This window comes from Peromyscus eremicus, chromosome 23 (genome assembly GCF_949786415.1).
Source record: "Peromyscus eremicus chromosome 23, PerEre_H2_v1, whole genome shotgun sequence".
Lineage (NCBI taxonomy): Eukaryota > Metazoa > Chordata > Mammalia > Rodentia > Cricetidae > Peromyscus > Peromyscus eremicus.
In genome coordinates, this window is record NC_081438.1 from 28,662,275 (window position 1) to 28,688,027 (window position 25,753).

The 25,753-nt window shown below is 51.9% G+C and overlaps 1 protein-coding gene across 2 annotated transcripts in view; it reads left to right on the forward strand.

Annotated features, from left to right (window-relative positions):
* Radil (Rap associating with DIL domain) overlaps window positions 1-25,753 on the forward strand; it is a 68,768-nt gene that overhangs the window by 39,772 nt on the left and 3,243 nt on the right. For both annotated transcript variants that reach the window (XM_059249409.1, XM_059249408.1), the window contains exons 3-10: window positions 3,435-3,682; window positions 4,722-5,351; window positions 7,871-7,908; window positions 14,752-14,912; window positions 17,313-17,425; window positions 17,763-18,000; window positions 18,463-18,635; window positions 24,956-25,106. In XM_059249409.1, the coding sequence (XP_059105392.1) occupies window positions 3,435-3,682; window positions 4,722-5,351; window positions 7,871-7,908; window positions 14,752-14,912; window positions 17,313-17,425; window positions 17,763-18,000; window positions 18,463-18,635; window positions 24,956-25,106 (1,752 nt within the window). The remainder of the gene's footprint in view (window positions 1-3,434; window positions 3,683-4,721; window positions 5,352-7,870; window positions 7,909-14,751; window positions 14,913-17,312; window positions 17,426-17,762; window positions 18,001-18,462; window positions 18,636-24,955; window positions 25,107-25,753) is intronic.

The window sequence follows — 25,753 nt, forward strand, 5'->3', positions numbered from 1 at the left end:
CTGTGTATTAAGGAGGTTCTTACCACTGTTCCTAAGTAGTTCTTTAAAAAAAAGAAAAAGAAAAATGTTACTGATTTTGCTTTGAGACAGTCTCCCTCCCATGCTGACTCTGAGCTCCCTATGTAGCTGAAGATGACCTTGAACTTCTTACCCCCCTGCTTCTATCTCAGTGCTGGAGCTACAGATGTAGAATGTGGACCACCACACCCAGTATATGCAGTGCTGGGGATGGAGCTGAGAGCTTCCTGCATGCTAGGCAATTGCTCTACCAATGGAGACACATCCCCCCACCTCGTTCACCCCCCCCTTTTTTTGAGACAAAGTCTTATTATGAAGATCAGTCTGGCCTTTAACTTACAGACACCCATCTGCCTTCCCCCTCCCCCAAGTTATGGGATTAAAGATGTGTATCACTACACCTGTTTTTTCACCTTTTTTAAGAAAAGACAAGAGTCTTTCTGTGTAGTCCAGGCTGACCTTGAACTCACAGTCTTCCTGCCCTAGCCTGAGTGCTGGGTTACAGACATACATACAATCACCACTTGTGATTGGAAAGCAGTTTAATATGCATTCTGAATGATTTTTGCATTGAAATTGCTTGCTCTGGTGACAGAGCTCCATGATTTTGCTGACTTAGAAAAGGGTACTCCAGCGACAGGGAGACTCTTCGCAGCTGTGGCTTACTGAAGTGTGTCCCCAGCTGGTACAAGCCATCCCTTTAAAAATAGGCTGTTCCCCTCATGTTGGAAAAACCTCAGCACAGGAACGCTGGTCGCCTCATCTGAGCTCAGGGTCTTGGGCAGGGAACACTGAAGGACTTCGTGGTTGTACTGTTTCAAACCATAGAGCCAGGGAAGGATGAACAAACAGGACCAGGGACAGACCCACAGAATGACGTGATAGCAAGGGATGTGAAGCAAGGGACATTCAGGAAGCTGGGTTGTGTTTTCCAGGCTCTCTGAAGCCAGAGCTGGCCCATGATGGCAGCTCTGATGACCGTGACCAGCTCTTGTTAGTGGTGACCCACCCCTCCTCCACACATCTCTACCAAGAGAGACGCTTTAGCCGGCACCTTCTGTGGAAGGGGAGGAGGCCAGGCAGACATAGGAAGGAAGATCCAGAGGAGGGCTTAGTGCTCCTGGAGTCTTTTCCTGGGGGGACACTGGTGCCACATCGCCGTCCTAGCTGTACTTGGCACCCTTCTGTTCCACTCAGAGTTCCGCTGTCAAAGGCACTGCTTCCTCCCACTCCCAGCTGCTTGCTCAGGTGTTTCCTCTGGGAGACCTGCAGAGCTGTATGGGTAGATGTTCCCTGGACACTTGTGCTCATGGACACACAAGCTTGTGGAACACTGAATCCTGTTCATTTTGCTCCTGGATGTGGGAAGTCATGGATTAGCCAATGCTAGTTTGGGTCTCTAAGCATGTCCTTGTGTGGAAAAACCAAGGTCTCTGAGTACCCTGAAAGGGGAACACACCAAGGACACCAAGTATGTATCAGGTAGAACAGTGGAAGTGTCTGTGGAGCAGCAGAGGTCTCTGAACTCGGGGTGCGGGGAGGGGGGAGGCTTTTTTGTGTGTGAGACTTGAGTTGATGTGTAAGTGCTGAAGTTCATGGGCCCAGTGGTGCTGTGACCATGGCTCTGTTTCTAAGAATTCAGGGACTCAGAGGTCACCAGAACTGCTCTCCCTGATCCCATGGTTTGGGCCCTTGCCTTCTGTGGCCTTGTCTTGAGGGGGGACAATAAAGTCCCTCAAAATGACAGGATTTCAGTCAGCTGTGAGTGTCTCATGTGGGACATCCTGACATGGAACCTCAGGGCCTTCCGGGAGCCCTGGGAAACTAAAGAGGAGAGGCCACCTTCAGCTCAGCTGCTTTCTGCAGTGCCAGAGCTTCTGGAATGTCCCCAGGGAATTGCTTCCTCTCCCACCACAAAGCCCGGGATTTGGGGGATGCTTTGTGGGGGACGCTTTGTGGGGGACATCATTTTGAACCTTATTTTCTTCTTTCAGATCTGGTCCTGTGGTTGTTCAGTGAGGACAAGCTGAGCATCTGGCATTCTTTACAGATTGGAGGGGGGCGGGGGGGGGGAGCAAGGCAGGACGGGGCGGGGGGGGGGGGCTCCGGTCCCACCTGCTGGGCACCTGTCTCTTGCTGGGCTGGCCAGCTGGGCTCTGCAGCGGGTGGAGCAGCCTCCTAGCCTGGCACTGCGGCTGGCCAGCCTCCATCCTGCAGCCCCGGCCCCCTGCGGGCTGCAGATGCGCAGGCAGCCTTCTGGAAGGAAGGGCAGAGCTCAGAGCTCAGCCACCAGCTCCGGTAAGGTGTGTATCGGTAGCCATTCCTGGCCCCCTTTCTGGCTTTTGTCTGGTTTTGTTTGTAATGGCTGGAAGAAAGGATGCTACAGACAGGGACAAAGCTGAGTGGAGGGGACTCGGCAGAGGACTCAGGGAAGAAAGCGCCAGGGTCAGCTGGAACATTGAACTGGGTCCCCAGGGTTCCATCCATCCTGCTGTGAGCTTTCCCAGCAGTGGTACTTTAGAGAGCGTTTCCGGTATTTGAGAGCATGAGGTTTTTAAAGTGTTTCATGGAGTGTAGTGTTATTTCCCAGCAGTGTGTGCATGTGGATGTCTGCATGTGTACAGAGCTGGGTGCACATACACATGCAATTATGTTTTTGTACCTTCGTGTTGCACATGGGAGTGTGAAGTGCAGGATTTTTGTGCATGTGTGTTTGTGGCTGCATGAATATGTATATTTTATGGTGTTTGTGTGTTACATTTGCGGATGTATGTGTTTGTGTGTGATACATATTTGTGTACATTTTTACATGCACTTCTTTGTGTATGTGTATTTATACATTTGTATGCATATTTGGATGCTTATTTGGATGCTCTTGTGCCAAAATATGTGTTCATATGTATGCTACTGTGGCCTGTCGGGTCATGATGGCCTCCGGAAGGTGGCAGCCATGTTGTGGCAGAAGCAGACCAGCAGGTGACTGGCAGCTTGACCAATTCTACCTTGCAAAGTGACCGACTGGTTCCATCACTTCTAGCCAGAATATCCTATCCTCTAAGAATCTGCCCTGACACACGTATGAGCTTGGAAGGACAGGATAGCTGTGTCAGGGACAGGGTTCTGTGGTGACATGACGGTCTGGGATGAGCAATGCTGTGTCGGGGGATTGTTTTGTATGTGATGGTTGCCTCTGAGCCACAAAGTGTGTAAAGCTGGCCTATCTGCTCTGTGACTGCCTGCAGGCCTTCCTGAGACTTCATCATCAAGGCAATGCCTAAACTTTCAAAGGACATGGACATTTTGACAGAACAGTGACAGGTGTCCAAGTGACTCAATGAGATTCGTGGTCTGGACAATCTGAGAAGTGAGTCATGATGAGATTTCTGACCACTTTCCCTTCACTCATTCTGTTCCAGGGATAAACGCCCAAGCCAGGAGGCTACAGCGTATCCGTGCCAAGGGAACCCCAGCCCTTACCTCTGAGGCTGCCCAAAGCTCCCCACCGACCCGCCTGCGCCGTACAGTCAGCGAGACCAGCCTAAGTCCAGCACCCACACTACCTGAGGCTGCCCAGAGCCCTGAGGAGGCCAGCCCTGACACTATGCGTTACTCACTGTACCAGTGCCCGCACCTGCTGCTGTTGCAGGGTTACAGCCAGCAGCATGTGAGCCACTCCTGGTCCCCAGTACCACTGCCCCTTGCAGCCCAAAGGACTTGGAGGTCAGGCCTCACCCTGCCTCCTGCAGAGGCAGCTGTGGGATCTCCCCTCTGGCTGGGAGGATGCTGTGGAGGTGGGAGGTGGAGCACAAGGCAGGGAACAGCTGGACAAGGCCTGTCAACCGAACTCATTCCTCCTTGGGTCTTAGTGCCAGACCACTTTCCAGCTTCTATCTCAGGCCTTTGGGATAGGAGTGTGTGTGTGTGTGTGTGTGTGTGTGTGTGTGTGTGTGTGTGTGACGGAGGGAGGGAGGGAGGGAGGGAGGGAGGGAGGGAGGGAGGGAGGGAGGGGCGGGCCTCCTTGGCTAGGTGACAGTGGGAACTGATCATGACTTGGTAGCTGTGTTGTCCTAGCTCCTTCTTCCCCTCAGCTCTTCCTCCCTCCTTCCCTCCCTCACCTCCCCCGACCTTTTTTTGAAACAGTGTCTTCCTATGTAGCCCAGGCTGGTATGAAACTCACTATGTCACCCAAGCAGACCTTGAATGTGATCCCTCTGCTTCAACTGCCTTCCCAAATACAGAGATGATTGGCCTATGCCTTTAGACCCAGTCCCAAGGAGCCAGCCTTGGTGACATCCTCTTGTCACTTACCTTTCCTTTGCCCCTTCCTGCACTGTTCTCTGGGCCCTTCACAGCATTCTGGGTTCCTGGGCTCAGTCTCAAGAGCTGCCCCACGCTGAGCTGAGAGCTAAGGAGCAGGGCCTACACTGCTTTGGGGGTGACTTAGGGAGTTTGGCATCCCTCAGCTTATGGCTATCAGACCAAGCACTGTCCTTGTCTCTCTTGTCCTCTGGGACAGGCTGGGGTGGCCAGGGAAGGGTTACCAAGGTGACAGGTTACTGGTGACTTCGGGGTGAGTGGCCCAGGATCTGAGGGGTCCTGGGAACAGAACCTAGGAAGGCCCAGCTGCTGTAACAGGGACACTGCTGTGCTGGTGCCGACATGATTAGTAGCATCCTGTCCTAAGTCGTCTGTCTGCTCTTTAGGACAGCCTGGTGTACGTGCTCAGCCGGGAGCGGCACACAGTGGGCCAGCGCACACCCTCCAGCAAACCCAGCATCAGCCTGTCTGCCCCAGACATCCTGCCCCTGCACTGCACGATTCGCCGTCACCAGTCCCCAGAAGGTGGCCAGACAGGGACCAGGCTGGTGCTGGAGCCCATTGCAGGGGCATCGGTTTCAGTCAACTTCTCTGAAGTGGGAAGGAATCCCGTGGTGCTCCAACATGGCGACCTGCTCTCCCTGGGTCTCTACTACCTGCTGCTGTTCAAGGACCCTGGGCAGGCACAGCCACTGCCTGCCTGTGCTGTTGCCCGCCTTGGGGCCGCACCACAGAACTGTAGGATGTGTGGTGCGGTGCTCAGAGCCCGTGGGGTCACTTCCTTGCCTCCTGCCGTGGTCCGGCGGCGGTCACTGTTCCTGGAGTTTGAGCCGGACATGGAGGACAGACTGTTGCAGAGGATCATGACGCTGATTGAGCCCGGCGGCGATGACCACAAGCTGACACCTGCCTTCCTCCTCTGCCTCTGCATCCAGCACTCTGCCACTCGCTTCCAACCCGGTACCTTCAGGCATCTCCTGCTCAAGATCTCCAAGAGGGTCCGAGACATCGTCTGGGTGCGTGGGGGTGACTGCCCGTGTCTTGACCGTGTTACTAGATGGCTGGGCTCTGCCTGCCAGGTTTGAAGGCCTGCCACTGCTCTGATGTCCCCACAGTGATGTCAGGCTGGGGAAAGGGCTGACCTCTCCATCTGCATCTCCCTACTCAGTAGGCCGTCAGACAGGGCTTCAGTGTAGCATTTTCCTTCAGAGTGAGTCTGAGCCCTGCCAGACCACTGTCCACAGGCTTAGTGTTCTGTGGTTTCCACCAGGTCAGTTTGGTGGTGAGGCCACAAGACAGTCAGCTGTTGGCACATTCCCTCCAGGTCAGGGCCTCTCAACCTGGGCCAGTAGACTGGGAGTGGGGGTGGGGGGCAGAATTCCTCACTGGAGCCTGTTCTGTATATCTCCTGGGATACTTAGCCCTGTCCCCTCCCTGGCCACACACACAAAGGACTCTTCCATCAAAAGCCCAGCAGTGCCACCTGTTGGGCTGGGCAAGCAAAAGCACTGGAGCAGGCTGCTTGGTGTGGCCCACGGTCTCGGCAGCTTTGCTCTCTCCTGCTCTGAAGTGACCTGACTCCTAGGAACCAAAGGGTCTCTGTTGCTCAGGGTTGTTAGAGGCTCTCAAGAATCTTAGCTTTGCTCATCCAGAAGCATCTCTTTAATCTCAGGATTCAGAGCCAGAGAGGCATGGACCCCAGGGGTCAGTCAGTCTAGTTAAAACAGCTCTAGCCTCAGTGAGAGGCCCTGTTTCTAAGTAAATAAGTAAATAAGGTAGAGAGTGATGGAAGAAAACACACACACACACACACACACACACACACACACACACACACACAGTGTACACTGGAACATAACAGGAAGCATGACGAGACAGTTTGTTTTGTTTGTAGTGTTTGTCCCATCCTCCTAGTGTTTAGAGGGCTGGTTGTTGGGCAAAACAGACAGTGCCGTTTGTGTCTGAGGAGGTGTGTGGGTCATACGCAGGAATGGGAAGAGGCTGGAAGCAGTGGGAAAAGCATAGCTGAGCGAGAATGGCAGAGTCCCAGTGTTCGGTCGCCTGCAGTGGAGTTTGTCATGGAGATGGAGTGATGTGTATTGAGGAGTGGGTTCTCTTTCCGTGCGTGCGTGCGTGCGTACGTGCGTGCGTGCGTGCGTGTGTGTCCTTGTTCCATGGCGTACATGTGGAGGTCAGAGGACAACCTATAAAATCAGTTCTTTCTACCTTTTCATTAAAATTTGTTGGGAAAAATTAAAAGTTTATGAAACCACTAAATAGGGGGTTTAATTTTTGCTGTGAGAGGAATTCCTCTCATCAAAGATGGAAAGTATAGGACTTTATGTAATACAGTTTTTAGCAATAGGGGCCCTAGGATTGGAGAAATGGCTCAGCACTTATGAGCACATGCTGCTCTTGCAGATGACCCACATCAGACAGTTCACAGCTGCCTGTAACTTCAGTTTCTGGAGATCTAATGATCTCTTATGGCCTCCAAGGGCACTGTACACATGTGGTGCACATACGTACAAATAAGCAGATACACACACACACACACACACACACACACACACACACACAGAATTAAAAATAAAGATCAAAAAAAGAAATAGGTCCAGGCATAGTGGTTGCATGCCTTTAATGCCAGCATTTGGGAGACAGATGCAGATGGATCTCTGTGAGTTCAAGGCCAGCCTGGTCTACATGTACATAGATAGCCAGGGCTACATAGAGACACCTGGTCTGGGGTGGTGGGGAGAGAGGAGGGAGGGGGAGGGAGAGAGAGGAGAAAGGAGATATTATTGTTAGCTTATTTGTCTAAGACAGGGTCTCCCAGCCCAGGCTGGCCTTGATTTCTCCCTTCTTCTGCCCCATCTCCCAGACGGGAGTACTGGATTTGCAGGTGTGTGCTTCTCGGTCAGCTCCTACCTCTGATAATTCTTTAGTGCTGGGAGAGCTGAAGTCATAATCTGCCCAAGCCTTTATCATCCTTGCCAGATTTGAGGGTTCTGTAGAGAAGTCTCCACTATCAGGATTGACTACCATAGCTCGGAAAAGTGGTTCAGGGCCAGGCGGTGGTGGTGCATGCCTTTAATCTCAGCACTCAGGAGGCAGAGGCAGGCGAATCTCTGTGAGTTCAAGGCCCGCCTTGGCTACAGAGTGAGTTCCAGGAAAAAAAGAAGAGAAAAGAAAAGTGGTTCAGACAGTTCTTTTAACATTAAATAAACTCGGAAAGACATTTATGGGTATAGTGGCTCTCTACATCTCTTGAGGCAGCCCTTAACGCCTGTGGTTGCCACAGTCAGGAGTACCACCTCAATGGGGTGCATGCAGCCCGCCTTAGCTCTAAGATCCCAGCAGCAACCCTCTCCTGCTTCACCTTTATGTGGACTCTGGGGATAGAACTTAGAGACTGGGCGGCAATGGGTGTCCCACTGAACCAGTCTACAGGCCCGGAATGGTGTGTATTTGAATGTATCCCTGTGCTGTCCTGTTTTTCTCACGTTTGATTTTGTCTTACTTTTTTCCTTTATAGGAGAAAACCAAAGAGCTAGCGGAAAAGCAGGCGCAACTGTAAGTGTGACCTAGTTATTGTACCTCCCTTGCAACATCGAGTTCCCTGCAGGCTCCTTGGGCTTGGCTCCAGACTTCAGCCACTGCCCTCCCATTCCTCTTCCCTAACCACCCTGGGAGGCTGTATGGAAAATTTCCTTGGTAGGCCTGGTGGTTCAGGCACATGACAGCTGTGCTGTTTAGGAACTGAGGCAGGAGGATTGCAAGTTCAAGGCTTTCCCGGGCTACATAGTGAACACAAGCCCAGCCTTGGCAGCTGAGACACTGAAATTACAAAGTAAAAACAGGGCTGGGGACATAGCTCAGTGATAGAGCTCCTGCTTAGAATCTCCTATTGAGGGCTGGGAGTGTAGCTCAGTGGTAGAGCACCTGCCTGGGATCCTGGGATGAGCCGAATGAGTGGCTTAGCATAGATAACTTGCCTAGCACTGGGCAGGACCAGGGTTCAACCATCAGTACTAAAACAACAACTAACACTCCACAAAAGGTGAACCTGCTGCCCAGCAGTAGAACAGTTTTCTAGCGTGTGCAACACACACAAGCACACTAAATTCCCCAGAGCATCTCTTAACACAGAGAGGAAAGATCTTTTCTGAGTCTTCCTGCAACTCACTCCCCTGGTTAAAACACCCTAGCCCAGCTTCCGTGGAAAGCACTTTTGTACACTTGCATCACTGGTGGGACTTGGTGAATCCTTTTAGATTATCGTCAGACATGCTGACACTGAGGCCCATAGCACCTGCCCTTCCAGAATGGAAGCCTTTATGAGATGCCCTCTCTGGGCAGCTTGTCAGGGTAGCAGTGGCATGTCTGTACAGTGTATACAAAGAGGAAATCTGTGAACTGCAGCCCTGGCATACTAGTACTGAAAAATAATGCCTAGAAAAGCATGCCCAGGACTGGGAATATGTCTTAGTGGGTAGAGTACTTGCTTGGCATTCAGGAAGCCTTGGGTTCCATCTTCAGCACCCCATAAACCAGGAGTAGAGATACCTGCTTGTCATTCCTGCACTCAAGTGGAGGCAGGAAGATCAGAAGTTCAAGGTCATCCATGGTTCATAGTGAATTTGAGACCTTGCATTTAAAAGAAAAAGGCCCCAGACAGTACCTGTGACATGTGTGAGTGTTGGCACAGACTAGTGTAGCCCCTGAAGCATGGGGTTTTCATGCTAATGCTGAGGCTGAGCTGAAGGTGGTCTCTCAGAACTGAGAACTTGGGGGTGGGTGGGGGGCTGGCATTGGGAGACCAAGGACTCCACCTGCTGGTAGCATGTTCCTACTTCAGAATCAGCAACATGCTGTTGCCTGTGGGTGCTTCAGGGTTGTGTAACAATATGATCAAAAGACTCAAAAGACATACGAAGGTCAGGACAGAGGGCTGGGTCCTGCTATCCTCAATGCCCGCCAGGTGGAATTGAGCTCAGGCTACTTCCCATTTCTGTCACTGTCACACGCCAGAGCCAGGTCAGGACACTGACTGGGAGTCAGGACCCCTGGGGTTTGCAGCTGCATGAGGAGACCAGGTGCTACTTCCTGGCCTGTCAGGGTTCTGTGCACACTAGCTAGAGGCAGCATTGACCCAAAGGGTGATTGCCAACATGGCAGATCTCAGAAGAGTTGCAAAGGTACTGGTCTTGTTCAGTTGGAATGAAGGGCTTGTCTCAGGACAGCCAGGCTTGAGGGAATTGAGTGGGTGGAGTGGACATGATGGGAGACTGCTGAGCACTCCTCTGCTGCACCCAGAAGTGCAGATCAGACTAGAACCTTCCATCCCAGGGCCCATCTGCCAGGGTGGCCTAGGGCCTTGGCTTGCCTAGGCTGGAAGAAGTGTAGGCGTAGGATGAACCCTGCTTCCCTACTGATAGGAAGAGCCAGGGCCTTCCCTTTAGCATTGCTGTTTCTGCTGTATTTCCAGAGCTTCCATCCCTAATGCATGCTTTTTCTTTTTAATTCTTTTTTCCTTTTGAAAATAATGAATCACTGTAAGAACACAGAACAGAACGAACACAGCAGTCAGTCCCATGAACTCTCGTCCGGGCTTAACCTGGTCACAGGCTGCCAGATTTCCGTCTTCTGTGTCTGAGAGTTAACGATCCCCAGCTCTGTGGACATGGGGTCTATTCCCAGCTTTCCTTGCCTGGCAGCCATCCATTCCAAGCCCTTGATGACACTGTGACAGAACACCAGACAGAAGCAGCTGTGAGGAGGGCAAGTCCGTTTGGCTCAGGGTTTCAGAGCTCCAGCTGAGGGCTGGCCCTGCACCCTGTGCTGTGGTGAAGGGGGAGAGGAGGAACAGCTGCTCACCTTGTGGCAGCCAGGAAGCGGGAGAGAAATGCCTGTACTGGCTTCCTCCTCTCCTCCCATTTTGTTCTGTCCAGTCCCCAGCCTGTGGAGTGGTGACACCCACATTCAGGGAGGGCCTCTACCCCATCTCATTGGTCCCAGCCCTTGAATTTTTGAATTAGAATCTCACTGTTCAGCCCAAGCTAGTCTGGAACTCAGTGTCTATCCCAGAACTTAAGAGCTTCCCATCTCTGCCTCCTGAGTGCTGGGGTCAGAGGTGTGTGCCACCGTGCCTGACTGTTCATCCAGCCTGCTTATGTGTGTTAAGGGTTCTTGTCCTTTCTGTGTACGGTGCCAAGTGTCCTTTTAAAAAGACTTTCCTATGTAGTTGGGTTTTAGAAACTTCCTAGTGGTTTCAGTGTTACTCTAAAGTATTAACATCTTAGGTAGGGAAATGAGTTGACAAAGTGTTTGCCTGAAGCATGCAAACTCGAGTTTGAGTTTAATGCACAGAACTCACTAAAACAAACAACAACAACCACAAGCCATATGTGGTAGCATGCTTATAGTCCCAGCACTGGAGATGGAGAAACAGGTGAACCCCTGGGGCTCACTGACCAGTCAGCCTTAAGTCAGTAAGATACCCTTTCTCTAAAAGCAAAATGGGCAGTGCTCCCAAGGAACATTACCTGAGGTGGTTGTCTGAACCACACACACACACACACACACACACACACACACACACACACATACACACACACCATACTCACATCTCATAAACACACACATTGCCGGGCAGTGGTGGCTCACACCTTTATTCTCAGCACTCAGGAGGCAGAGCCAGGCGGATCTCTGTAAGTTCGAGGCCAGCCTGATCTACAGAGTGAGATCCAGGACAGGCACTCAAAAAACAAACAAACAAAAAAACCCAACATCCCCCCCCACACACACACATCATACACCCTCCACACCATGCTCACATCCCATAAACACACACACTACACCCCCACACTATACATCCTACACTTCTACCACACACACACTACACAGCCCCACACCATAATCATATCTCACACGTATACCACACACACATATAGACACAGACCACATCACACACACTACACACCCCTACACTAGACTCACATCCCAAACATATAACACACACACATATGCTCACCACACTGTACACACACTGCATCCCCGACACCGTACTCACATTGCACACATAACACACACACAGAACAGATGGATGCATTTTTCTGACCCGAAGTCCAAGAGGTGGGTCACCACACAGCTGCACAAAGTCACCCCAGGATGACATCAGCTAGGAGGGGAAACAGTCCACGCTGAGGGAGGGGAACCAGAAATAATGATTAGGGGAAAAAAAACAAACACTGGTAAGAAAAAGAACAAAACTAAGTCAAGATAAACACCGATTAGAAATGCAAATTACAGCACAAAATGCCTTGGGAAATAATAGGGCAGGGACTGGAGCAAAACAAGCCATAAAGTGAAAGGCAGGAGGCAGGGAGGCCAAGGCAGAGAAAGATACATGAATACTTGTGTGGTGGTTGGGGGGCTAGGGGTGTGTGTGGAGTGTGGGAGTGGTGTGGGCGGTAAGAGATGTGTGTGAGAGGTGTATGTGTGTGTGTGGTGTGGCTATGTGTGTGTCGTTTTGAGAGATGTGTGGAAAGTATAGGGAGGAGGTGGTGATGGTGATGGTGGTGGTGGTGTGTGTGTGTATGTATGGTGTATGTGTGTGTAGAGGGGGGTAGTGCGTGAACCTGCAGAGAGGTCAGAGGAGGCCATGTCCTTCTCTAGTACTCTGCTTTATTCCCTTGAGATAGTGTCTTGCATGGAGCCTGGAACTCACTAATGTACATAGGCTGCTGGCCAGCCAGAGAGCTCCCAGGATCCTCCTTGCTTAGAGAGGCTGTGTTGTTGCTGCCTGGGCTCTCTAGGCAGTGGGATACAGGCTGGTTTACTTCAAAGTGTGGGGCTGCCCACCCCTCTGAGTTCCTGGGGACATTGAGGAAGGCAATGCATTTTGAAAACAAAGTGGAATTGGGCTCTGGACAATCAAATGAATGCTCTTCTGACCATATGCAGCTCTTCTGTACTTGAGTATGTAAGTCAAGCTGGTGTAGAGAACCAACGAGACTCGATGCTGTGCAAGCTAAGTGTGGTGCTAAGCTTGGAGGCCACAGCTGCTAACACAGGAGAGATGGTTGCCAGCCAGCTTCTCCCCACCCCACCCCCCACCCCCCAGCCGCAGGACAGAGAGGTCACCGTTGTTTGTGGACTAAAGTGAAATTAATGGCTAGAGAGAGCCTGGGACAGCAGGGGAGAGTCTGACAGCCCTGGGACAGCAGGACAAAGGCCAGAAACTCCCTCCTGACTCCTTCACATCAGCCCCATTTAGTGCCCAGATGTTTCCATGGGTGTGACTCTTTCCTCTGGAGCCCCAGGCTGTGTAGAACCATCATCAAATGCCAGGCACTTGTGGCTCCACAGTCTTCCACTTTGATCTTCTCCAGGCACAGACTGGCTTAGGGCCTCGTGCCTGCTTCTGGGCCTGCATATCTGGATGCCCTGTGGTAGGTGGAAAAGCAGCCCCTCAGGACTCCCCCAGTGAGGGACACGGAAGCCACCAGTGAGAGAGCCTGGGACTTTTTCCTCACATGAGGCTAGCCCAAGTCAGATCTTAGGGTGATTCTTCTTAGAGAGTGCACATAGCTGCAGAGGCACAGACCTAGGTGGGGTGTCCAGCAGATGTGGTCAGATCTTGAGGTGATCCTTCTGAGGGAGTGCGCATGGCTGCAGAGGCACATACCTAAGTGGGATGGTCCTCAGATGTGGCTGTAGAGGCTTACAGGAGAATCCACCATCCTAAGCCTTAGGGACCACCCAGGGTGGTGCATTGAGGAGGTGAGGAACTGTGCGGGGCATGGTAGTGCCAGCATTTGGAAAGCCAAGGCAGAAGTTCATGGGTTCAAGGCCAGCCTGGACTACATGACAAAATTCTGTCTTAGTAAATAAATAAATAAAATGTGTGCTTGTAGGCATTTTAGTGAATTGTAAGGGCCCTAGGTGCAGTCCCAAGCTCACAGAGGTCCCAAGAGTCTTGTTAGAACAATAAAAAGTAGATGCAAGTCACATTGAAGGATTGACACCCGCACACCTCTTGGGGCTGGTGTGTGAGACCCAGCAGGGGAGATGGATTGGGGTGGCCTAGTGTCTGTGAGAGCCATTCTAGAGCTAGAGAGACATCAAGGGAAGCTGGTTATAGCCACTGTTCTCTGAAAAGGGGATTCTTAGGGGGAAGGCAACAAGCCTAGGATGAATGGAACCTGTCCCTGGCTGGCAATAGGAGAGGTTTGAGCTGCCCCAGGAACTCACCCTGGTGCCAGGTACCTGGTAGCCCCTTGACCAGTGAGTGCCTGGTTTTGTTTTCATTTAACCAAAGTAACAGTGCCCCCGTGCGGCTATCACACCAAACTGCAGAAGGGAGTGTGGGACTGGAAATGTCCTGCTCCCCTCACAGACCTCAGGAGGTGACCTCCAGTGACTGTGTTCACACTAGAGTTTTCTAATGGTTACCTCTTAAGTCTGAAGAACATGTTTTGCTTTCCACCTGATTTCTTTTCTCATGGTGCCATGGATTGAACCCAGGGCCTTGCACAAGTAGACAGATGATCTACCAGTGAGCTATTCTCAGGCCCTCATTGTAGGCAGGTGCTCTATTGCTGAGCCACACCCCAGCCCCTCACTGGGGGATTCTAGGCAGGTGCTCTACCACTGACCCACACCCCAGCCCCTCACTGGGGGATTCTATGCAGGTGCTCTACAATTGAGCCACATCCCAGCCCCTCACTGGGGGATTCTAGGCAGGTGCTCTACCACTGAGCCACATCCCAGCCCCTCACTGGGGGATTCTAAGCAGGTGCTCTACCACTGAGCCACACCTCAGCCCCTCACTGGGGGATTCTAGGCAGGTTATCTACCACTGGGCCATGTCCCAGCCCTGATTGCTGAATCTTGATTCATCACCTTCACACATTCCTGACATCCTTCTCTGATAAAGTAATATTAAACTAATCTCAGATAGTTCTGTTAGTCTGTTTCCTCCGAGAACTGCTTTGTTAAATAATCTCTGTTAAAGCTCCTGTTCCTTTGTCTAAATAACACACTTATACTCAAGTTTCTTGTCCCCAAAACCATGGATAGTGAGCCCCCCACCCCCTTACAACACACATTCCTATGTGTATGTGTATGTGTGTGGTACACAAGCGCTGTAGCATTCACAGCTGCTCTTCATGTGCTTCCAGAAGAAAAGCTGTGGAGGTAGCATTCTAACCAGAGTCCTCTCCCAGTGCCTGTGGTGCCTGCATGGCCTTCTCAGTAGATTTTGGAGCCTCTAATAGGTTCCTGACTTCTCAGGAGTTGTCAGCAGCACTTGCTTCTGCTAGTGTCCCATGAGCATGACTGTCCCCATGTAGACAGAGCAGAAGATTCCTCATCTGCACCCAGAGTAATCCATTAGTCTTTCTGTCTTGGTAGCCAGGAACCCATCTCCTGGGCCAGCTTCCCCATGGCCGACCTGGTTCCTGACCTTCAGCATATCCTGTTTTGGATGTCAAACTCCATTGAACTCCTGTACTTCATCCAGCAGAAATGCCCACTGTACATGCAGAACATGGAGGAGGAGCTGGATGTCACAGGTATGGCCTTTGCAGTGTCCCAAACGCAGCACCGTCTTCAGTGGGCATGGCGGTAGCTTTGTGCACGTGTCTATACAGGGTGAAGCTTTCTTGGCCCCAGGCCAGGCATTTGGGATCACACATGAGGCCAGCATCAGTGGTTTAGGCTGACCTGATGTCCCTAGGGCCTGCCATATGACACTTCGCTGGTCCATATCGTCTCGTGTCCCATGCACACTGTAACATGTTCCGTTCTGCTTGTCAGAGGCTGAAGATGTGCACAGGTCACTTGGAGGGGACATGTGGGCAAACAGTTCACCAAGTGAGGGCTTTAGAGATGCGTCCTTATTCCAGAAAGGAAGAGTGCTGCCAGTCATAGCTGTAAGATGGGAGGGCACATAATTTCAGAGCTGGAAATATGGGCAACATGCCTTAAATTAGCATTTCCAAATACTCTAATTCCCAAAATACTCCAGGAGAGGTGGTTCTGCTGAGGGGGGCGTGGGGTGGGGTGGGGACGTTCTGAGCTGTGCTGGGGAGGTGACTCGGTTGGTAAAGTGCTAGTTGTACAAACACGAGGACCCAAATGAAAGCCAGGGGTGGTGGTGTGTACTTGTCACCCCCACACTCCTAATCCTGGAAGACAGGAGGCTCCCGGGGCTCCCTGGCTGCCAGCCAAGCCTAAACAGTGAGCCCCAGACCCCAGTGAGAGACCCTGTCTGAAAAAACCAAGGCGGATGGCCCCCAAGGAATGGACACTGGAAGTTGTTTTCTGGTCTCCAGACTGTGTGTGTGTGTGTGTGTGTGTGTGGGCACACACACAGAATTGCTCAGAAAAAAGGAGAGTAGCTCAGTTAGTAAAGTTCTTACCATGAAAATAGGAGGCCCTCAATTCCATACCTGCCCCCCATAGAAAGCCAGTCGTGGTGGAACATGCTTGTAATCCCAGTGTTGGGGGAGTGGAGACAGGTGGATCCCTGGAGCTCATGGCAAGTTCTAGGCCGAGAGAGAGACCCTGTCTCAGAAAACAGGGTGGTCAGCTCCTGAGGAAAGGCATCTGAGGATGACCTTTGGCCTCCATGTTCACAGGCACATGTGCACCTACACATGACCCCCCCCCCCATACACACACATTCTCACACACACACACACACACACACACACACACACACACACACACACACCCCAGACAAATAAATAAAAGGTGCTGGTGTGAGGCCAGGCCTTGAGGCCCTAGGCAGTTTCACTGAGGACTGTGTGTCTGCTGAGGACTTTATGGGGCTGGAGACAGCCCAGGAGGGTCTGACAAGCCAGGAGCCCATGACGACTGTAGTGGGTCCCATGTCCTGACTATGCCCCTGGGGACCTGGGACCAGAGCTTTGCTTTTCTGTGACAACATCAAAGCTGCTCCCTCTCCTTGTGTCAGTGGGGACTTTGGGCTCTTGAGGCCTGTCTCCTTGCCACTGAGGGCCCGAGATGTTGTGGGAGCAGTGGGGCCCTGGGGCTTTGTGCCCATTGGTTCCCATCTCAGGTGTATGCCTGGAATGTCTCAGACCCACACCTGAGTGCCATGGCCTGAGGCCTGCTGGCTCTTCTGTCAGCCTGCTCTTTGCCCTTTCAGCCTGGAGTGAGGTGAATCTGGATCTCCAGGCGGTTAGTCAGCAGCCCTCCAGGCCTGGGGTCGAGTGTGCGGCACCTTGGGCTTCCCCGTTTTTTGTTTTGTTGTTCATTGTCGTTTGGTTTGGTGTTTTGATGCAAGGTCTCACTGTGTAGCCCTGACTGGCCTGGAACTCCATGTGTAGACCAAGATGACCTCAGATTCGTGGAGATTTGTCTGCCTCTGTCTTCCGTTCCTGGGAGGTCTCCATTTTCTTGAGAGAGTGTTTTGACTCCACAACCTTGGGACAGTTTCCAGGGGCTGCTGGACAAGCCTTCTGACCTGTGCCGTTAAACAGTTGACCTTCAGGGCTGATTTGGGCTTGCTGCAGTGGGATAGCCAGTTCCGGTGGAGAATCCAAACACTCAGGAGACTGAGGCAGGACAAGTGTAGGTTCAAGACTAATCTGGACTACAGAGTGAGTCATGGCCAGGCTCGGCACCTTTCCTTGAAGGAAAAAAAAAAAAAAAGTCCAGTGGTAGAGGCCTGCATGACGTGGAAAGGAAGAAGTGGAGAGGGAGGGAGGAAGGACAAACTTCTGTGCTCTGTCTCTGTCTCAGTAACATGGAGTAACGTATGAGTCTGGTCTCCTGCTCCAACTGCCCAGTGTGACTGCCTGGGCCAGATTTGGGATTGCCATCCTTCTAAAGCCGGATGGGAGTGTTGGTGTGCCAGGCAGAGCCCTCAGAAGGGAACAGACAGATGGTGGGTCCACACGTGCAGGCTGTGCCGGTGACCCTCCTTTTGTGGCCCCCCTCTGCAGGTTCCAAGGAATCACTGTTCTCCTGCACACTGACGGCCAGCGAGGAGGCCATGGCAGCCCTGGAGGAGGTGGTGCTCTATGCTTTCCAGCAGTGTGTGTATTACCTCTCCAAGGTGTGTGCTGCCACCATGAGGGCCTGGCAACAGGAGGGAAGGGACCGGGACAAGCCAGCTTCAGCAGCCACTGGTTCCACTCTGGCCCTGGGTGTGTCCCTTTCTCAGGAGTGCCACCACGGTACAGCCAAGGGTCATCGATCATGGTGTCTTTTACAGCACTGCTAGGTGACTGCCATGTCCAGCCTGTTTGTCCCTGCGGCTCCCGTCCCTGCTTCTGTCAGGTCCAGGGGCAGCTCCTATTGCTTAAGGCTGGGACAGGAGCTTGTTAGGTTGGGGACTCCTGGTCAGTTCCAGCATCCCTGTAAGTGGCTCTTGGGGTTCTCTCTCCTGGCAGTGCCTGTATGTCTGCCTCCCGGCCCTCTTGGAATGTCCTCCATTTCAGACAGAGCGTAGGGAGAGCTGGCGCTCAGGCCCCGCTCTGCCTGAGGAGCTCCGGCGCGTCGTGTCAGTGTTCCAGGCCACCTCGGACCTCCTGAAGCAGCTGCACATGCATCCTGAGGTGGCCTCCCAGATGCTTGCTTATCTCTTCTTCTTCTCTGCCACACTGCTCCTCAACCAGCTGCTGGACAAGGGTGAGTGATGCTGGGGGCTGGGAATGTACTCTAAGGGAACACTGCTGTGCTCAAGTCCCAGGGTGGACAAAAGCTCAGAGCATGCCTTGTACGCTGTTCCAGTACCTGCCAGCAGCCTGCAGAGGGGCCAGACTGAGACAGCTTTACAAGGCTGCCCTGCCTTACTGAGTTGCTGTTTCTCCATCACCGGCTGGGGCTCTGGGTATCTGACAGGGTCCAGCCACAGCATGAGCCTGTTGCCACATTGACAGGATGATGTAGGGTAGGAGGGGTGGGGTGGTGGCTGTCACAGCCCCTCTTGCCTTGTACCTGTCTCCTTCATCTCTTTCTACTTCTGCCCCAGAGAGGGCATGGCTAGTTGGCATTGCCTAGGACAGAGATGAGGTGTTGACGTGGCCTGGAGAGGGAGAATGTGCTTTGGGGACCCTGCTGTGTGGGTCTCATCCTTTCTTCCCTCTCCAGGGCCCTCTCTGAGTTGCTTCCATTGGCCCAGGGGTGTCCAGGCCTGTGCCCGACTGCAGCAGTTCCTGGAGTGGGCCAGGAGCGCTGGCCTCGGAGCACCTGCTGAGCGCTTCTTTCGGAAGCTGTCCTGCACCCTGCATTTGCTGGCCACTCCCAGTGCTCAGCTCGTCCAGGTAGGAGGGTCCCCCAGGACAAGTGCAAAGAAGGGCATGTGACGCCGGGTGGTGGTAGAGCCAGGCGGATCTCTGTGAGTTTGAGGCCAGCCTGGTCTACAGAGGGAGTTCCAGAAAAGGCTCCAAAAGCTACACAGAGAAACCCTGTCTTGAAAAACCAAAAAAAAAAAAAAAAAAAAGGAAGGGCATGTGACCCTAGGGTCCCTGACTTACAAACCAAGTTCAGGTGGCCTGGACTCTGCACCCCGAAAACCTTACATACTCCCTAGGTAATTCATGGAGTTGCTTAGTTCCTCAAATGTCCCTGTCCACACCAGGCTGGGTAATCTCCCCAGGGAGGTTCCTGGGCCCTGTACTGGTCACTCTGTGTAGCAAAGGTCACTCTGCAAGTGTGACCAAGATGAAGGACCTGAAGATAAGGACATGATCTATGTCCTTCACTGGGTCCAGTCTAATCAGACAGATCCATAGAGTGGGCCAGACAGTTGGGTGGGAGGAGAGAGAGGGCCGAGCTCACAGTGGCTGCTATCCAGAGTCTGGGACTTTGGTAGCTTCTAAAAGCTAGGACAGCCCCAGTCCAGCCAGCCCAGAAACACAGCCTCATTCCCGCACCCATGAGGAGCTGAACTCAGAACAGAAGTGGGGAACTGGGTCTTCCCCTAGAGCGGTGCTTCTCAACCTTCTAACGCTGCGCCCCTTTAACACAGTTCCTCATGTGCTGACCCCCCCGCCATAAAACTGTTTTCATTGCTATTTCATTACTGTAATTTTGCTACTGTTATGAATCATAATGTAGATGTTTTTGTAGATTGAGGTTTGCCAAAGCGGTCGCAACCTACAGGTTGAGTCGGCCCTGTAGGATTGTACCTTACATTGCTCCGTCCTCAAGGTTATGGTCTACCACCACAGAAATAGGAGACTAGGTTCTCACCCTCTCCCTCCATACTTGGTACCTTCTTCCTCAGAGCATTTGTCCCGATGGCTGATGGTTTCTTCTCCTGTGTGGACCACTGACCTTTCCCTGAGAGGGTGAACATCCGTGGGGACGGGGGTGGAGCAGTGCAGCATTAAATCTGCCCTCCGTTGTCCAGGAACATGTGTTCAAAGCTCCCTGGGTAACATGGCTGTATTGTCAGCCCCAGGCAAAGCCCTGGGCAGGCTTGGGATAGCCAGCTGATCAAAAAGCGTAGTCCCACCAGATGTGGTAGCTCATGCCTGTAATCCCAGCACTCTAGAAGCAGAAGCAGGAGGATTGTTGCAAGTTTCTGGCTAGCCTGGACTACATAGTGAGTTCCAGGCCAGCCTGAACTACATGTGGAGATCTTATCTTTAAAAAAAAAGTTTAAAAAGAAAAGAAAAAGATATTCTTTCTGCAGACTCTCAGCGGTGTGTCTCAGCCACTGACATTGATGACAGTGGCTGCTGTTTATCATTGAGACTCTGGTGTCACACTCGAGTGCACAGCAGTTGGCTGATTGGGCAGCACTGTGCAAAAGCCAAGCCAAGGTCGCACAGTGAGTGTACAGTGGAGCCGTGGTTCCAGACGTGACTCCCCGTGTTCTTTGTCCACTCAGCCAGTACTAAAAATGTCCTCTGTTAGGAACTACGCTTTTAAAATTCTACTTCTTTACGTGTGTGTGCGCGTGCATGTGCACTTGTACACAGTGAGTGTGTGAAGTTCAGGGGACAACTTGCTAGATAGAGTCTGTTCTCAGCTTCCACCGTGGGGGTCCCAGGGATGGAACTCAGGTCAGTGATGAGAACCTTTTCTACCTGCTGAGACATTTCATCAGGCCCAGATGAAATGTGCTTTACACGAAGTTGACAATGTTGGTTTTGAAAACTGGTTTAATTATTTTCATTACAAAGTGAAAAATTTACCATAGAAAACTCAGGTGTTTAAGCATGTCTGGCAACCAGACCATGTGAATTTAGTTTGCTTCCTCCCAAAATATCACTGTTTTAGTTAGGGTTACTATTGCTGTGGTAAAACACCAAAACAACTTGGGAAGGAAAGTGTTTATTTGGCTTATACTTCCATATTGCTCTTCATCGTGGAAGGAAGTCAGGTTAGGAACTCAAACTGGGCAGGAACCTGGAGGCAGGAGCTGATGTAGAGGCCACGGAGGGGAGCTACTTACTGGCTTGCTCATCATAGCCTGCTCAGCCTGCTTTCTTATAGAACCCAGGACCACCAGCCCAGGGATGGTACCACCTACCATGGGCTGGGCACTCCCCCATCAATCACTAAGAAAATGTCCTACTGCTGGATCTTATGAAGGCGTTTTCTCAATTGAAGTTCCCTCCTTTCAGATAACTCTAGCCTGTATCAAGGTGACGTAAAACTAGCCAGCACAATCACTGTCTTAGTTAGGGTTTCTGTTGCTATGAAGAGACACCATGACCATGGCAACTCTTATAAAGGAAAACATTTAATTGGAACTGGTTTACAGTTTCAGAGGTTTATTAGTTCATTATCGTCATGACAGGAAGCATGGCAGCGTGCCAGAAGACATGGTGCTAGAGAAGGAGCTGAGAGTTCTACATTCAGACCAGCAGGCAGCAGGAAGAGAATGCCCCACTGGGCCTGGCTTGAGCATCTGAGACCTTAAATCCCGCCCCCAGTTACACCGTTCCTTCAACAATGCCTTACCTACTCCAACAAGGCCACACCTCCTAATAGTACCATTCCCTATGAGTATTTTTTTTTCAAATCATCACAATCACTAAGCATTTTTTATTTTCTTTAGCAGTACTGGAGAGGGAAGCCAGGTCCCTGTGCATGCTAGGCAAGTGTTAACCACTGAATCATGCACACAGCCCCTCACTGGGGGATTCTAGGCAAATGCTCTACCACTGAGCCACACCCCAGCCCCTCACTGGGGGATTCTAGGCAGGTGCTCTACCACTGAGCCACACCCCAGCCCCTCACTGGGGATTCTAGGCAGGTGCTCTACCACTGAGCCCCACCCCAGCCCCTCACTGGGAGGATTCTGGGCATGTGCTCTACCACTGAACCATGCCTCCAGCCCTCAAAGAGATTTCGATAGTACAGCCCTTGGATGGAGTGACCTGGGGAGAGCCTACCCTTTTTCAGAGAGTGGCTTGCATAGCCCAATGAAATTCAAAGTCCTCTGGTTGAAGGACTAGAAAACCACTGAAGGGACAGAGGCATGGATCTGCAGTAGGGAATCGTAAAGAGCTGAACGGGAGGTCTGCCTGCTGGACCCACTTATGTGGGAACACACACACAACTAAAAATAATAATGAAAAAAGGAAAATGATGGGCTGGGATATAGCTCAGTGGTAAAGTGCTTGCTTAGTTCATGCAGTACTTGGGGCTCCATCGAGGTCCATGATCATCAGTTGCTTTGTGTGGATGAAGTCTGTCGTGGTTGTTCGGCATGTGAGAGTCTGCAGGGCCGGGAGTGAGCCTCGAGAGCAAGAGCCACAGCTGACCCTCTGCCCTCTGTTGAGCTGGAGTCGTGACGCAGAGCTCATGCTTTGGGCTCCTGAGACTCAGCTCCCATGGTGAGCTCACTAACTCAGTGAGGCGAGAGGTCACTGGGTTGTTACTGCTTGTTATGTTGGCTCCATTCTTGGGGCTGGTCACAAGGGCGTTCCTTTGAGAAAAACTGAGTTGTATATTTCAGATTTGTTCATCTTCTTGTGTGTGTGTGTGTGTGTGTGTGTGTGTGTGTGTGTGTGTGTGTGTGTAGGTCAGAGGACAGCCAACTTTGAATGTCATTCTTCGGATGCCTTTCACCTTTTGTTTGAGACAGGGTGTCTCCCTGGCCTGGTACTTAGGTAGGCTAGGCTAGCTGGCCAGTGAGCTCCAGCGATCTGCCTTATCTTCCCGGAAGCTGGGATTCTGTACCCCACAAGTGGATTTTTCCGTGGGTTCTGCTGATCCATCTCAGCTCCTCATGCTTGTGAGGCAAATGCTTGAGCCAGGCCATCTCCCCAGTCTGAGGTCTGTGTGAGTTCTGAATGAGGGCTGCATGCAGAAAGGAAGCAGCTATGGCTCCCAGGCTCTTAGCTGCTCCTGTCTGCATGACTAGGTGCCTGACCATTTTTTTTGCCACATTGAGTCCTGGAGCCACATGAGACCTAGAGGCCCACTGTGAAGACTGCAAACCCAGGCACCTGCTGGAACCTCTGTGGGATGGAGGGCAGGACGTGACAAGTGACAAGCTTGTTCTGCCAAGAGCCAGGTAGCAGGTGTTTTAGTCTTGCTGTCCACACAGAGTCTATCCATATTCTTCATGGTCATTGCTTCTAAACCCTCTAAAAAGAAAACATCCTTAGTCTGAGGGTTTTATTCAAATTTGCCTTGGACTAGCCAATAAAAAGCAACTGCAAAGGAAGAGATTATTTTTATCCTCGTTAAGGTAAGAGAAGAAATAGTGTTCATAAATAATAGTGCATCTGTAGAATAACAAGAGATTTCTTAGGGCCAGGCACGGTGACCCACACTTTTTAATTCCTGTACTCTAGAGGCTGAGGCAGGAAGATCATGAGTTCAAGGCCAGCCTTAGCTTCATAAAGGGATCCTGTCCTTTTAAAACAGTTTAGTAAAGACTCATTTTTATTTAGTATATGTGTATCAATATAGGTGAGTGAATGCCATGTGTGTGTAGGTGCCCACAGAAGAGTGTGCTGGCTCTCCTGGACCTGAAATTACTGCTGGTTGTGAGCCATCTGATGTGGGTACTGGGAACCGAACTTGGACCCTCTGGAAGCAAGCACAGTTAACAGCTGAGGCATCTCTCCAGCCCCATTAATTTTGTTTTTGTTTATGTTTTTGTTTTTCGAGACAGGATTTCTCTGTAGCTTGGAGCCTGTCCTGGAACTTGCTCTGTAGACCAGGCTGGCCTCGAACTCACAGAGATCCCTCTGTCTCTGCTTCCCAAGTGCTGGGATTAAAGGTGAGCTCCACCACCGCCTGGCCCATTGTTTTTTTTTTTTTAATTACATTTGTTTGTTTATTGTGTGTGAGTATGTATTGGCAAATGTACAGTTGGTGGTCAGAGGACAACTTGTAGGAGTTGGTTCTCTCTCCACCATGTGAGTCTTGGAGCTTCCACTCAGGTCATCAGGTGACAGGTCATCAGGTGACAGGTCATTAGGTGACAGGCACCTGTACTGGCTGAGCCATCTGGCTAGTTCAGGACTCTGTCTGAATAAACAAAACCAAGCAAGAGTTCTTGTAAATTAAAACTACAGGAGCAGAAGAAAAAGGCCCAGTGGCAGGGTAGGAAGTTAAAAATGGAGGAAATCTGCCCAAAAGTGCCGCCCAAACACCAGAGAGCAGAACACAGGGAGGAGCCGGGGAAGATATGATTCATGGCTGGTTCCCTCCCTGACAACCTGGGGACAAACCACAGAAGTGCGAGGGAGGCATCAAAAAGAAACAGCCCCTCCCCCGGGGAGTCTGGGGCTTGAGGGTGTGTGGAGGGGCTGCCAGTAAGAATGTGGTCCTGGGGTCAATTCCTGTCCCTCATCCGACAGGCCTGTGGCGCTGGCTGTCCCTGGGGCATAGATTCTGGATGGCCACAGCCCAGGCTTGTGGCTGTTGGCAGGAAAATCAAGCCGTGGAGAGAGGAAGAAAAGACAGGAAAACTAAAGCCAGAGAAGCAGGTGGTGGGAGGCTGCAGACTGGCCTTACCCTGACCCCAAGGGACAGGGACAATCTAGAGCCTCTGGAGCAGAAAGTACAACATAGGGCTCTGAGAAGGGAAACTTTTGTTTTGTTTTCAAGACAGGGTTTCTCTGTGTAGCCCTGGCTGTCCTGGAACTGGCTTCGGACTTGTTATGTAGCCCAGGCTGGGCTTGAACTCCTGATCCTCCTGTCGTCACCTCCTGCGAGTGCTGGAGTTACAAGTGGGCACCACTATGCCTGGCTGTCCCGTTGTTTTGTCTTAAGGTCTTAAGAGAGCGTTCCCTACCCTGAGCTCAGTCAGATCTGAGAGCACCTAGATGAGCTGTTTCCGTCTGCTCACGGCATACGTCTGTTACATGGCATTCATGTCCCGTCCCCCCTCCCCTGCTCCCTCCTTTTCATTCTCCCACTTTGTAGCCCAGGCCAGCCTCGTCACTGTGGATAAGGTGGCCAGTGTGGTGTCTTCTGCTCCACCCCTCACTGACCTCCTTGCTGTCTGCTCTGCCCCTCCTACCTGCCCTGGAGTGAAAAGACCAGGGGGAGGGCCTAGAACCCTGCCTGGACAAACAGGGGATAGAGGAGGGACTCTCCCAGGGTCTGTGGGCAAGGCACTGCCTCATGCTCCTGGAGGCCTTTGACCGGAGCTCCTTGTCCCCAGATGAGCTGGGCCACCCTGCGGGCCACATTCCCTGCCTTGAACCCTGCTCAGCTGCACCGGCTGCTGACTCAGTACCAACTGGCCTCTGCCATGGGCCCTATGAGCGCCTGGGAGCCAGGAGCCCAAGACAGCCCCGAGGCCTTCCAGTCAGGTGAGCCTTCCCAGCGGCCAAGCCTTGGACAGAGGTAGAGGGTGGTGGGGAGACTGCCAAGCTCAAGCTCAGAAAAGCACCGGAGCAGTCCACTGAGGTGGGCACACAGGAGCCCCTACTACCTGGCACCTCCACCCAGGGTCCTACTGTGCCCTTGTCTCAGGGCTTCAGACTAGGGCCCAACTGGCACCCAGCTGCTCAGGACATGAACAACAGGGTGGGGTTTCAAACCCTGTGGAGACATTCCGGTGAGCACACGTGCTATCCACACACATGCACATGGGCATGCCCTGGTGTAGCAGCGGAGGTACGTTCATTTATGTGTATGTGTGAATTTCAGTTTGTAAGTTACACACATCTTCCTCCATAAACATGCATTCACAGTGTGTAAACAAAAAGCGCAGGCTGGTAAACAGTAGGCTGTGGTGTACGTAAGGGCTTCCCAATGTCTTCCTGTTACCTGGCCATCACTGGCCGGCCTGGGCCCAGAGGACGCCTCAAAACAGCACTCTTGGCTCCACCTGATCCCACTGGGTCCCTCCCAATTTACCAGTTGGTATCAGAACACTCCCCCAAACCCATGCACCAGGCTCTGTGCTGAGAGCTCAGAGCTGGCATCCCAGAAAGGTTCCTGCCTCCTTCCCCAT